This window comes from Carcharhinus amblyrhynchos, unplaced genomic scaffold, assembly GCF_965287045.1.
Source record: "Carcharhinus amblyrhynchos unplaced genomic scaffold, sCarAmb.v2.hapA scaffold_37, whole genome shotgun sequence".
NCBI classification, from domain to species: domain Eukaryota; kingdom Metazoa; phylum Chordata; class Chondrichthyes; order Carcharhiniformes; family Carcharhinidae; genus Carcharhinus; species Carcharhinus amblyrhynchos.
In genome coordinates, this window is record NW_027649778.1 from 5,589,474 (window position 1) to 5,603,680 (window position 14,207).

Below are 14,207 nucleotides of genomic sequence, written 5' to 3' on the forward strand. Positions count from 1 at the left end.
CAAATGACATCAAGGGATATGGCGATCCCTTGTCTACCTCAGCGCCTTTCGAAGAAATGGCGCTGAGATAGACAATCAGCCATGATCTAGTTGAGTTGAGGAGCTGAGTAGCTTACTCCTGCTCGTAGGTTAATCTGTCTTGGTTCCATAAGCAGTATTTCAATTGAAGTTCCCAAGATACTGAGGGGAACTGTTTGGGGAAGATCAGAAAAAAACTCCACAAAACTCTCTGCCTCACTTTCCTTCTCCAAGATACTCCTGAAATCTACCTCTAGTCAGATTGCCTAACTTCTGGTTAGGCGCATTTACCTGAACAGGTGCCAGAGTGTGGTGACTAGGGGAAATTTCACAGTAACTTCATGGCAGCGTTAATGTAAGCCTTACTTGTAACTAATAAACAAACTTTTTTTTAAACTATGCAAGCTTTTAGTTCTGACAGCAAATTTAATTTGAAAACCTTGCTGCGTTTCACACAAGACTGTTCAATGGTTGATATAAAAACCTAAGTAGTTGCTGAACCTTTCAAAAAAAATGATCTCCTTGCTACTTCTCTTAAATCAGTGATAAGAACAGAAAACATTCAGCAGCAACTGTGGATAGGGAGATATAGGGTTAACAGTTCAGGTCAATATCCTTCCTCAGTTCTGGTTCTCTCTCCATTGATACTGCCACAATTGGAGGAGCTTTGCAGCATTTTCTGTTCTTATTGCCCACTTCCAGCAACTGCAGTATTTTACTGTTGTTTAAAATTCTGAAGTCAGCATCTGCACAGAAACATCAGGATTGGTGTGAAGCTGAAGTTTCAGGTCTAATGGATGCTCTTGGATTCACGAAAGTTCCAGGTTAAAAATAAGGGGCTGTCCACTTAAGGCGGACGTGAGTAGAAAGTTTATTTGCTCTCAGAGGATCATTAGTCGGTGGAATTCTGTTCCGCACAGAACAGTGGAGGCTGGGTCATTGGATACTGTTAAGACTGAGTTAGATAGATTCTTTATTGACAACAGTATCAAAGGACGTAGGGGGGTGGACTGCAAAGTACAGCAGAGGCCACAATCAGGTCAGCTACGATTTTATCAAATGATGAGGCAGGCTCGAGGAGCCAAACAGCCCACTCTTAGCAACAGAGGAAGTGTAGGCCATGCTGCCCCTCGTTCTTGCTCTATCATTCAACCGTGGGGCAGCACGGTAGCACAGCTACTTCACAGCTCCAGGGACCTGGGTTCGATTCCCAGCTTGTGGAGTTTGCACATTTTCCTCGTGTCTGCGTGGGTTTCCTCCGGGGGCTCTGGTTTCTTCCCACAGTCCAAAGACGTGGGGGTTAGGCTGATTGGCCATGTAAAAATTGCCCCTCAGTGTTCTGAGATGCATAGATTAGAGGGATTAGTGGGTAAATACGCAAGGATATGGGCGTATGGGCCTGCGTGGGATTGTGGTTAGTGTAGACTTGATGGGCCGAATGGCCTCTTTCTGCACTGTAGGGTTTCTATGATTTCTATTTCTATGATTTTAGACCATAGCCAATCTTCCATTTTCCAAAGTAGTCATATTGGACTCATAACATTAACTTGGTTCCTCTCCTTCCACAGATGCGGCCAGACCAGCTGAGTTTATCCCCGCATTTTCCGTTTTCATTGCTTCCATTATTCCCAGCCCATCCTCAGGCCTCTTGATATCTACAATCAGAATCTCTGCCGTGCAGAAGAGGGGTAATTCGGCCCATTGAGCCTGTACCAACAACAACTCCACCCATTCCCTATCCTCATCCCCCAAGTTAATCCCCCAACGCACTAAGGGGCAATTGAGTACAGCCAATCAACCCAACGCACACATCTTTTGGAGTGTGGGAGAAATCGGGGCACCCAGAGGAATCCCGTGCAGACAAAGGGAGATCGTGCAAACTCCACACAGTCACTCAAGGCCGGAATTGAACCCAGGTCCCTGGCGCTGTGCGGCAGCAGTGCTAACCACTCTGCCACAACAAAACTAATCAGCGACTGTCTTGAATATACTCAATGACTGAGCCTCCATACTCTTCATTCGTACACATGCTCATATGTAAAGTACAAACGTACCCCAGACATACTTGCTTCCACCTCCACCTTCTTCCTTCGCAAAAAAGATACAGAAGTCTGAAACCCATACCAACCGACTCAAGAGCAGATTCTTCCCTGCTGCCAGATTTTGAATTGTTCAACAACACATTAAGCTCATCCTTCTCTTTGCCTGATCAGTAACTACAACACTATATTCTGCAGTCTCTCCTTTCTAGCTCCCCTATATACTCTACGAACAGTATGCTTGGTCTGTGACAATTCACAAGAAACAACACTTTTCACTGTAGCCTGATACACATAACAATAATAAATCAAATTAAAGTGGCTTGGAGGGGAACTTGCAGGTGCTGGTTTCTCCGTTCCCACAAGTCTGCTGCTCTTGTCCTGTTAAACAGTAGAGGTGATGGGTTTGGAAGGTGCTGCCTAAGGAACCTTGGACAGTTGCTTCAGTGCATCTTGTAGATGGGTACACATTGCTGTCACTCAGAGTCAGTGCTGGAGGGAGTGGACGTTTGTGGAAGGGGTGCCAAACAAACGGGGCTGTTTTGTCCTGGATGATGTTGAACTTCTTGAGTGTTGCTGGAGCTGCACCCATCCAGGCAAGTGGGGAGTATTCCAACTCTGGATTTGTGTCTTGTACATGGTGGACAGGTTTGTGCATGTTAGGAGTTATTCACGAAGGATTCCTAGCCTTTGCTTTTGTTGAATTAAAAACTAAAGACTGATAATAAAAAAGATTATGGGATACTTATTCACATAAGGTGAGAGGCAGAAAGTTGAAAGGAGATGTGAGGGGCAAATCTTTTTTAAACAGTGTCTGGTACACACCACAATGATGCAGTCACAATAGGGGCGTTGAAGGGGGTTTTAAGATAAACACATGAATATGCAAGAAACAGAGAGATGTGGACCAAGGGCAGGCAGAAGGGATTAGTTTACTTTGGTGAATTGTCACATATATAGTATACAGTGACAAGTACTATTTCTTGCACGCTCCACAAAGCTTACCGTTCATAGAGAAGGAGAGGGTACAAATTGCAGTGTTACAATCATATCTAGGGTGTAGAGAAAGATCAGATTGAATTAGAGTGTTGAAAGGGAGTTAATAAGAGTTGGGGCAGAGTTTTAAAAGCATAGAACTGGAGTAAAAGATAGAATTAGAGAGTATGCTGGACACAGCTCACAAGAAGTCACCATGCTCCAGCAACACCTTGGATCTTGGGAGCGTTTGGCGTCATGTTCAATACAAAGACGTGCACCAAAGCGCCTGTTTCTATTCTACACAGAATTATTATAGAAATAGTTTAACTCTGAGATCAAAGCAAACAAAAAGTATTTTTCAAAGAAAAATTAAGGGCGGCACAGTGGTGAGCATTGCTGCTTCACAGCGTCAGGGATCCAGGTGACTTTGTATGTGGAGTTTGCATGTTCTCCCCCTGTCTGTATGGGTTATCTCCGGATGCTCCAGTTTCCTCCCACACTGAATGGACCTACTCGCAGTAAGTTGATTTTTCCTCAACACCCGAGCTACATTCTGCACTCTCTCCTTTCCTTCTCTACGAATGGTATGCTTTGTCCGTATAGCACGCAAGAAACAATACTTTTCACTTCATACTAATACATGCGACAATAACAAAGCAAAGATTTCCAGACAAATGCGAGGTAATGCATTATGGAAGGTCTAATACAGATAGAAAACATACAGTAAATTCCTGAACCCCTAAGAGTATTGGGATCTGGGCGTATAGGTACACAGGTCACTGAAAACGGCAATGCAGGTAGAGAACGTGGTCAAGAAGGCATACAGCATGCTTGCCTTCATTGGCTGGGGCACTGAGTTTAAAAACTAGCAAGTCATGTTGCAGTTTTATAGAACCTTGGTTAGGCCGCACTTGGAATATAGTGTTCAATTCTGGTCGCCACCCTACCAGAAGGATGTGGAGACTTTGCAGAGGGTACAGAAACAATTTACCAGGATGTTGTCTGGTATGGAGAGCATTAGCTATGAGAAGAGGTTGGAGAAATTTGGTTTGTTCTCACTGGGACGACAGAGGTTGAGGGGCGACCTGATAGAAGTCTACAAGATTATGAGAGGCATGGGCAGAGTGGATAGTCAGAAGCTTTTTCCCAGAGAGGCTGCCTGGAATTCGTTGCCGAGGGAGGTAGTGGAAGCAGGTACTGTAGTGAGTTTTAAGGGGTGTCTTGACAAATACACGAGTAGGGTGGGAATAGAGGGATATAGTCCCCACAAAGATAGGGGGTTTTAGATAAGTCAGGCAGCTTGGTCAGTGCAGGCTTAGAGGGCCGAAGGGCCTCTTCGTGTGCTGTAACTTTCTTTGTACTTTATTTGCAGGTTAGGTGGAACGGCCATGTGAAATTGCTCCTTAGTGTCCAAAGACATGCAGATTAGGTGGATTGGACATGCTAAATTATCCCTTAGTTGTCCATAGATGTGTGGGTTAGGTGGATTGACCATGCTAAATTGCCCCTTAGTGTCCCAAGATGAAGAGGGGATTTAGAGGAGATTTGAGGAAAAACTTTTTCACCCAGAGGGGAATCTGGAACTCACTGCCTGAGAGGGTGATAGAGGCTGGAACCTTCACAACATTTAAGAAGCATTTAGATGAGCACTTGAGACGCTGTAGGACACAAGGCTACGGACCAAGTGCTGGAAAGCAGGATAAGAATAGAAAAGTGCTTGATGGCTGGCACAGACACGATGGGCCGAAGGACCACAACAAGTTGCAGTAAAACTCTATGAAGCCTAATTGATTTTAAATGGATTGGCCATGCTAAATTGCCCTTTAGTGTCAGGGGGTCTCGCAGGATAAATGGAGATAAGGCCAGGGTGGGATTGTTGTCAGTGCAGGCTTGATGGGCTGAATGGCCTCTTTCTGCACTGTCGGGATTCTGTGAAAGTTTTAAAACATTTGAGGGTTTTGCCCCCCCAATAAGGGGAGCAATGCAAAACACTTGAGAGTTGATGCAAAGGAAAGATAAAAGTGTGTATACGTAGTGGTGGGTAACCTTGAGCCCCTCTGCTGTGAGACAGGGAGAGACAGGCTGCTGTTTACATACAAACACAGACCAGGGACTTTGCAGAGCTGTCAATCAAAGACAGGTCCCGCCCCCGCCAGGCTCCCATTCGCCGGTCCGTCCCGTCCCGCCTCCGGTCCATTGGCTGAGAAGCCTGTCAATCAGCCGCCGAGCCTCACTTCCGGTGGCGGGTGGACCGGAGCCACGCCCATTCCGCTCCCGGTTCACAACTTTCCGCCAGTGAAAGGCGGGCGCAAAAATAAAACCCGCCCGCCCCGGTTTGGGCGACATCCCAAACCCTGGGGGTCCTTCCCAACTGAAGGAGGGGGTTTAAATCTTTTTCAAAAAAAACCGAAAAACAAAAAAGTCCCCAAACCCGTTGAGGCCTTTTTCTTTACCTGAAGGGGGGAAATTTTTTTCCAACTCCAGCATGGTCGTCGTCGAATTCTTCGCGTTGAAGAAAGGAGGGGAAAAAAACGCCAACGAGAGAGGTTTGTTTACCGACACAAGCCTTTCTTCCCCCTCCAATTCTCTTCAGCTTTCTCTCGGTGGCGCGCGGCGGTGACTGGCGACCCGACCGGAAGTCAGCCCGCCCCCCTTTGACTGATTGATTGACAGATGCCCTCCGCCAATCACAGCCGGGACCGAGGGCGGGACTTCATATCTTAAAGGTACAGTGTTCGCCCCACCTCTCATACACATTCACACCTCTTAAAGGTACAATGTCCTCCCCACCTTCCATACGCGTACACACCTCTTAAAGTTACAGTGTCCTCCCCATCTCCCATACACATACCTCTTAAAGGTACAGTGTTTTCCCCACCTCCCATACACATACACATCTCTTAAAGATACAGTGTCCACCCCACCTCCCATACACATACACACACACACACAAACATATATACATACAGACATACATACATAGTTCTGGTGTGGGTCTGGAGATGGTTACACAATTAACACTTACTTGACAAACAGGAAGCAAAGAGTGGGGAGAGGAGGGTAAATGGGTGTCTTTCAGAAGCGATCTGTGGGATCTGGGTTGGGACTGCAATTTTTGTTCACCATTTACATGGGTGATTAAGAATCGGCAACCGAGTGCGGCATGTCAAAGTTGGCAGATGATGCCAAGATGGGTGGCAGAGCAAATCATAGAATCTCTACAGTGCAAGAAGAGGCCATTCAGCCCATCGAGTCGGCACCGACCACAATCCCACCCAGGCTCTAACCCCACATCCCGACATATTTTACCCACTAATCCCTCTAACCTACGCAGCTCAGGACACTAAAGGGCAATTTTAGCATGGCCAATCAACCTAACCCTTGGACTTAATCTTTGGACTGAAGGAGCACCCGGAGAAAACCCATGCAGACACGAGGACAATGTGCTCTGGCTTCCTCCCACAGCCCAAAGATGTGCAGGCTAGGTTGATTGGACCTTCTACATTGACTTTTAGTGTCCCCGGATGCATAGGTTAGAAGGATTGGTGGGTAAGTATGTAGGGCTTTGGGGATGGGGCCTGGGTGGGATTGTGGTTGGTGCAGACTCGATGGGCCAAATGGCCTCTTTCTGCACTGTAGGATTCTGTGATTCTATAATCAAAGTTGCTGAAAGTCTGCAAAGGGATATAGATAGTCTAAGTGAGCGAGCGAGGCTCTGGCGGATGGAGTACAATGTTGGTAAATGTGAGCCATGATGCGGGAGATGCCGGTTTGGACTGGGGTGAGCACAGTAAGAGGTCTCACAACACCAGATTAAAGCTTAACCTGGTGTTGTGAGACTTCTTATGGTAAATGTGAGGTCATCAGTTTTGGTAGGAATAACAGACAAATGGACTGTTATTTAAATGGTAAAAAGATTGCAGCATGCTGCTGTGCAGAGGGATCTGGGTGTCCTTGTGCAGGAATCACAAGGAGTTGGTTTGCAGCTGCAGCAGGTAATTAAGAAGGCAAATGGAAATTTGTCCTCCATTGCTAGAGGGATGGAGTTTAAAAAACAGCAAGGTTATGTTGCAGCTGGTGAGGCCACACCTGGAGTACTGCGTACAGTTTTGGTCTCCTTACTTGAGAAAGGATATAGTGGTACTGGAGGGGGTGCACAGGAGATTCATTAGGTTGATTCCAGAGTTGAGAGGGTTGGCTTATGAGGAGAGACTGAGTAGACTGGGGCTATACTCATTGGAATTCAGAAGAATGAGGGGAGATCCTTTAGAAACATATAAGATTATAAAGGGAATAGATAAGCTAGAAGCAGGAAAGTTGTTTCCACTGGTGGGTGAAACTAGAACGAGGAGGCATAGTCTCAAAATAAGGGGAAGCAGATTTAGGACTGAGTTGAGGAGGAATTTCTTCACACAAAAGGTTGTGAATCTGTGGAATTCCCTGCCCAGTGAAGCAGTTGAGGCTACCTCATTGAATGTTTTTAAGACAAGACTAGATACATTTTTGAACAGTAAAGGAATTAAGGGTTATGGTGAGCAGGCGGGTAAGTGGAGCTGAGTCCACAAAAAGATCAGCCATGATCTTATTGAATGGCAGAGCAGGCTCAAGGGGCCAGATGGCCTACTCCTGCTCCTAGTTCTTAAGTCCTTATGTTCTTTATTTAATGGTGAAGGCACTGATATTCCTCGACGAGGTTAACAAGCTAAATTTGACACTAAGCCACGTTGAATGGTCGGGCATTAGGGACAGTTACAGAAAAAGGAGATCTAGGGGTCCATGTTCGTAGCTCCTTGAAAGTGGAGTCACAGGTGACGAAAGCATTTGGCATGCTTGGTTTCATTGGTCAGAACATGGAATACAGGAGTTGGGACGTCTTGCAGAAGTTGTAAAAAACATTGGTACAGCCACACTTGGAATACTATCTGCAATTCTGGTCACCCTATTATAGAAAGGATGTTATTGAACTAGAAAGAATGCAGAAAAGATTTACTAGGTTGCTACTGGGACTTGATGGTTTCAGTTATAAGGAAAGACTGGATAGACTGGGACTTTTTTTTTTCCGGAGTGTAGAAGGCTGAGGGGTAACCTTATAGAGGTCTATAAAATAATGAGGGGCACAGATCAGCTAAGTAGTCGATATCTTTTCCCAAAAGTAGGGGAGTCTTAAACTAAAGGGCATAGGTTTAAGGTGAAAAGGGAGAGATACAAAAGGGTCCAGAGGGGTAATTATTTCACACAGAGGGTGGTGAGTGTCTGGAACAAGCTGCCAGAGGCAGTAGTAGAGGCGGGTACAATTTTGTCTTTTAAAAAATATTTAGAGTTATGTGGGTATGATGGGTATAGAAGGATGTGGACCAAATGCGGGCAATTGGGACAAGCTTTGGGGCTTTTGAAAAAAAAGGCGGCATGGACAAGTTGGGCCGAAGGGCCTGTTTCCATGCTGTAAACCTCTATGACCCTATGTCTTGCATGATGAAGAAGCAGCGCTCCGAAAGCTAGTGCAGCCAAATAAACTTGTTGGATTTTAACCTGGTGTTATGAGATTTACTACTATGCCCACTCAGGTCCAACGCCAGCATCTCTGCAACACACACAACACTGGGACTGGCGAAGGATACCTTAGCGGAATCGGTAATTGGTTTTGTTGAAAAGCAGATATGTCAAAGTTTTTCATCTTACGTTCATCAGGACAAACTTTAAGTTTGTCAACACATCACTATAATGCAGAAAGCCCACCAAGTTCCTCTACCTTCTCAGAAAACTAAGGAAATTTAACATGTCAACTACAACTCTCACCAACTTTTACAGATGTACCATAGAAAGCATTCTTTCTGGTTGTATCACAGCTTGGTATGGCTCCTGCTCTGCCCAATCCTCAAGAAACAACAAACGGTCATGCATATAGCTCAATCTATCATGCAAACCAGCCTCCCATCCATTGACTCTGTCTACACTTCCCGCTACCTCAGCAAAGCAGCCAACATTATTAAGAATCCCACGCACCCCAGCCATTGTCTCTTCAACCTCCTTCCATCGGGAAAAGGATACAAAAGTCTGAGGTCACATACCAACCAACTGAAGAACAGCTTCTTTCCTGCTGCATCAGACTTTTGAATTGACCTACCCTGCATTAAGTTGATCGTTCTGTACACCCTGGCTCTGAGTGCAGCATTGCATTCTGCACTCTCTCGTTTCCTTCTCTATGAACAGTATGCTTTGTCTGTATAGCGTGCAGGATACAATACTTTTCACTCTATACTAATACTCTATACTCTGTGAAAATAATAAATGTCAAATTTCAAATGGTCACAACAACTTATAATACAGGAGAAAAAGGTGATGATTGGTTGGCAAATTGAGTATGCTTGGCTGCGGTGTTGCAGTGAAGAAAGCCATAGGCCTCCCCCAAGCTCCCGAGAAAGGCATGAGGCTTGAACAGGTCCTCCCCACACTGTGTGAAGTTGTTCATGCTGAAATATGTTAAGCCTTGCGCCCTTTTTGCTTCACCCCAGGAACTGCCAACCAATCTGCTTAAGGGGCTAGATTGGGAAGAGTGCAGAGATTTCTGAGGGTTGTGGGTCTGAAGACGGTTACAGTGACAGGGAGAGGCTGAGGCCATGCAGGAATTCTGAATGAAACTTGGAGAATTTCAAAGTCAGTTCTGATGACTGAACTCAACTTGTGACTAGCATCTATCCCAAGCATCCATTCCTAAATGGGCTGTATGGTGGCACAGTGGTTAACATGCTGCCTTACAGTGCCATGGACCTGGGTTTGATTCCCGGCTTGGGTCACTGTCTGTGTGGAGTCTGCACATTCTCCCCATGTCTGCATGGGTTTCTTCCAGGTGCTCCGGTTTCCTCCCACAATCTGAAAAACGTGCTAGTCAGGTGCGTTGGCCATGCTAAATTCTCCCTCAGTATACCCGAACAGGCGCTGGAGTGTGGCGATTAGGGGATTTTCACAGTAACTTCATTGCAGTGTTAATGTAAGCCAACATTTGACACTAATAAATAAACTTTAAATTTAAAACCTGGGAGAAAAATCACCAGGCCAATAAAAAAAAGTGTCTTAAAATTAAAATATCTTTGAACTCATTTGTTTACCAGTTATCAAGAGTTTGGAGAGATGACTGACCGACAATCAAATCTCATGCAGTTGGGTAAGCTCGAGGCTACTTGCTTTCCAGTTGATTGTGGGAAATAACCAATGGTGGCATAAATGAGGAGGGGCAGTTGTGTGGAGAAGCAAACATCATCTTCACATCAAGAGGCCACAGGCTGAAGACAAGTTTGGAATTGAAAGTTAGTCTCAGCAACAGTGATCATCAAATTATCGTCGATTGACAGAAAAACCCATCTGGTCCACTAATGTCCCCTTTAGGAAAGGAAATAAAACCATGAGACATAGGAACAGAATTAGGCCACTCGGCCCATCGAGTCTGCTCTGCCATTCGATCATGACTGATATTTTTCATATCCCTATTCTCCTGCCTTTTCCCCATAACCTCTGATCCCCTTATTAATCAGGAACCTATCTATCATAAGAACATAAGAACATAAGAAATAGGAGCAGGAGTAGGCCATCTAGCCCTTCGAGCCTGCCCCGCCATTCAATAAGATCATGGCTGATCTGTCGTGGCTCAGTTCCACTTTCCCGCCCTCTCCCCATAACCCTTAATCCCTTCTCTTATCAAAAACCCATCAACCCGCTTCTTAAAAATATTTAGCGAGGCAGCCTCCACCACTTCAACGGGCAGAGAATTCCAGAGATTCACCACCCTTTGAGTGAAGAAGTTCCTCCTCAACTCCGTTCTAAACCGCCTCCCCTTTATCTTGAGGCTGTGCCCCCTAGTCCTACTGTCTTTTTTGAGCGGGAAGAGTCTCTCCACCTCTATCCTATCCATCCCATTCATCATCTTATACGTCTCAATGAGATCTCCCCTCATTCTTCTAAACTCTAACGAGTACAAGCCTAGTTTATTCAGCCTCTCCTCATAGCTCAATCCCCTCAACTCAATCTCTATCTTAAAGACACTCAGTGACCTGGCCTCCACAGCCTTCTGCGGCAAAGAGTTCCACAGATTCATTACTATTTGGCTGAAGAAATTCCTCATCTCTGTTTTAAAGGATCGTCCCTTTAGCTTGAGGTTGTGCCCTCTGGTTCTAGTTTTTCCTATTAGTGGGAACATCCTCTCCACATCCACTATATCCAGGCCTCACCTGTAAGTTTCAATAATACCCCCCCTCATCCTTCTAAACCCCAACGAGTACAGATCCAGAGTTTTCAACCCTGCCCCACTAACTCTGTGATCTCCTCCTGCCAAACAACGCCCCCATGATCTCTGCGCTCTTCCAAGTCTGGCCCCGTGAACATCCCTGCTGTTAATGGCCATGCCAGGGTCATGATTTCAGCAGCCTTGGTCCTAAGCTCTGGAGTTCCTTCCCTAATTTTATCTGCCTCCTTTGACAAGGTATCCGAATGATTGAGAATCCAATAAAGTAAACCCGATGATTTGTGTGGTAGACTTTTTATTTCTACTCCAAACGATAGGGGACCTGTATCTTGCAACATCTCATCAACATTTCTTATTTTTATGCTGCATTCATTCATGGGTGACCAATGAAATAAAATAAGGAGCATGTTGACCGTGGGACTGGGAAAGGTGCTGGTGATCCTAAGACCATTTGTGGGGCAGGTTAAAGCAACCAAAGCTTACAACTTCTCTTGCGGAGTCACAATGTGCATTATCATCTCTTTGCCAGCCAACTCACAGACTTATCGTCCTGGTTAAATCACTCAACTAAGATTCCCAGGCTCAGTATCCCACTGGCTGTCGGAGAAAAATGGGACAAAAGAGATGCAAGATTAACTAGGGAAAATTCCTCAAAACCAAAGAATCCCTAAGGTGCAGAAAGAGGTGTCTCAGCCCAACGGATCTACACTGTCTCTCCAGAAGACCACCTGACTGAAGCCTGACCCTTCACCCTACCTCCATAACCCTGCGCATTTATCATGGCCATTCCACCTAACCTACACAGCTTTTGACACAAAGGTGTAATTTAGCATAGCCAATCCACCTAACGTGCACATCTTTGGACACTAAGGGGCAATTTAGCATGGCTGGTCCACTTGACCTACACATCTTCAGACATAAAAGAGGAAATTTAGTATAGTCAATCCACCTGACCTACACATCTCTGGAGTGTGGGAGGAAACCCACACGGGCAGAGGGAGAACACGCAGACTCCACACAGACAATCTCCCAAGGCCAAAAATCAAACATAAGAACATAAGAACATAAGAAATAGGAGCAGAAGTAGGCCATCTGGCCCTTCGAGCCTGCCCCGCCATTCAATAAGATCATGGCTGATCTGTCGTGGCTCAGTTCCACTTTCCCGCCCTCTCCCCATAACCCTTAATCCCTTCTCTTATCAAAAACCCATCAACCCGCTTCTTAAAAATATTTAGCGAGGCAGCCTCCACCACTTCAACGGGCAGAGAATTCCAGAGATTCACCACCCTTTGAGTGAAGAAGTTCCTCCTCAACTCCGTTCTGAACCGCCCCCCCTTTATCTTGAGGCTGTGCCCCCTAGTCCTACTGTCTTTTTTGAGCGGGAAGAGTCTTTCCACCTCTATCCTATCCATCCCATTCATCATCTTATACGTCTCAATGAGATCTCCCCTCATTCTTCTAAACTCTAACGAGTACAAGCCTAGTTTATTCAGCCTCTCCTCATAGCTCAACCCCCTCAACTCCGGTATCAGCCTAGTAAACCTCCTCTGCACTCCCTCCAAGGCCAAAATATCCTTGCGCAGGTGCGGCGCCCAAAACTGCACACAGTACTCCAGCTGCGGCGGCCTCACCAATGACAAACCGGGTCCCTTGCACTGTGAGGCAGCAGTGCTAACCACTGTGCCACCATCTCCCCTCGGCGCAGAAAGGTCGGTCACAAAGTCGGCCTACATGCTAATTGGCTGTCAGTTGTGTAATCACAGTAGCACCAGAAGCAAGTCATGGCTCTGCTGGGAGATACCCAGGAAGAAGTGTCACAGATTTTGGACTAAAGTTAGAGTCAGAGCTTTTTTTGAAGGCAGGGAATGGAGACCCAGTGATGGGAAGAGGGGTGAGGGGGAGGGATGATTGGGGGATTTTGGAAGCCTTGGGAGGGAGAGGCACAATTGGTCAGAGATGGGTGGGTAACATCTTGAAGTGGGGATGTTGCCCTTGATGCTCACAGGGCAGCACCCAAATGAGTAACTCCCCTTCCCTTCCACTACCTTTTCACTGTATGGAGTTTGCATGCTCTCCCCATGCCTGCATGGGTTTCCTCTGGGTGCTCTGGCTTCCTCCCACAGTCCAAAGATGTGCGTGCAGGTTAGGTTGATTAGTGGGGTAAATATGTGGATAGGGTCTGGGTGGAATGCTCCGTCAGAGAGTCAGTGCAGACTCGATGGGCCGACTGGCCTACTTATGCACTCTAGGGATTCTATGATGCTATGAAATAGTGGCCTGCCCACTCTCCTCCACCAGGGAAAATTCACAGTAACTTCATTGAAGTGTTAGTGTAAGCCTTAATTGAGACTAATAAATAAACTTTATTTTCCACTGCCAACAGTATTATGGTGGCGGAGGTGAAATGAGGCCCTTATTTGATCAGTTACGGGTCTCAATGGGCCTAAGGGTTGCCAGCTGTCGCCTTACCTTCCCACAATATAATGGGGGGTGGCTTGGAGCCTCAAACAAGCCTGCAGTGGTACAAGTCTACTTTCTGTCTTTTTCTGGGAGTGCACCTAATTGGCTTTCCCAATTGGAACAATGAGAAAATCAAACAATTTGCCCTTGTTCCTGCCTCCATAAAATTCAGGTCTAAATCATAAATTGTAATTGTCTCATTTGTATCGTCAGCATAGTCCGGTACCTACCCCTAGGATGATATTTTTCAACAAACCAATTGTCAAACAGTCGTTTGGTCGCACAGGACTTGAATATTGCTGAAGAGACAGGCATGTTGCTCAAGTTTTTGACATCTGATGCCCTCCCCTTCCCCCCCCTCCCCAGTGCAGTATTAAGGGGGTGCTGCACTTGTCAGTAGGTATGGCCTTTCCGATTGAATGTTAAACCCAGGCTCAGTCTGTCATCTCAGGCGCGCATTGTCACCATTTCGAAGA

The 14,207-nt window shown here is 46.0% G+C and overlaps 2 protein-coding genes across 2 annotated transcripts in view; one reads left to right on the top strand and one right to left on the bottom strand.

Moving 5' to 3' along the window:
• The window catches only part of LOC145362282 (BTB/POZ domain-containing protein 7-like), a 104,063-nt gene extending 98,457 nt beyond the window's left edge, over positions 1-5,606 (bottom strand). Inside the window, exon 1 of the mRNA XM_080218368.1 lies at positions 5,489-5,606. The gene's annotated coding sequence lies outside the window, so the exon portion shown is untranslated. The remainder of the gene's footprint in view (positions 1-5,488) is intronic.
• The window catches only part of LOC145362283 (proteasome subunit alpha type-6-like), a 77,102-nt gene continuing 68,392 nt past the window's right edge, over positions 5,498-14,207 (top strand). The window contains exon 1 of the mRNA XM_080218370.1: positions 5,498-5,581. Coding sequence (XP_080074496.1) covers positions 5,521-5,581 — 61 coding nt within the window. The 5' untranslated portion in view covers positions 5,498-5,520. The remainder of the gene's footprint in view (positions 5,582-14,207) is intronic.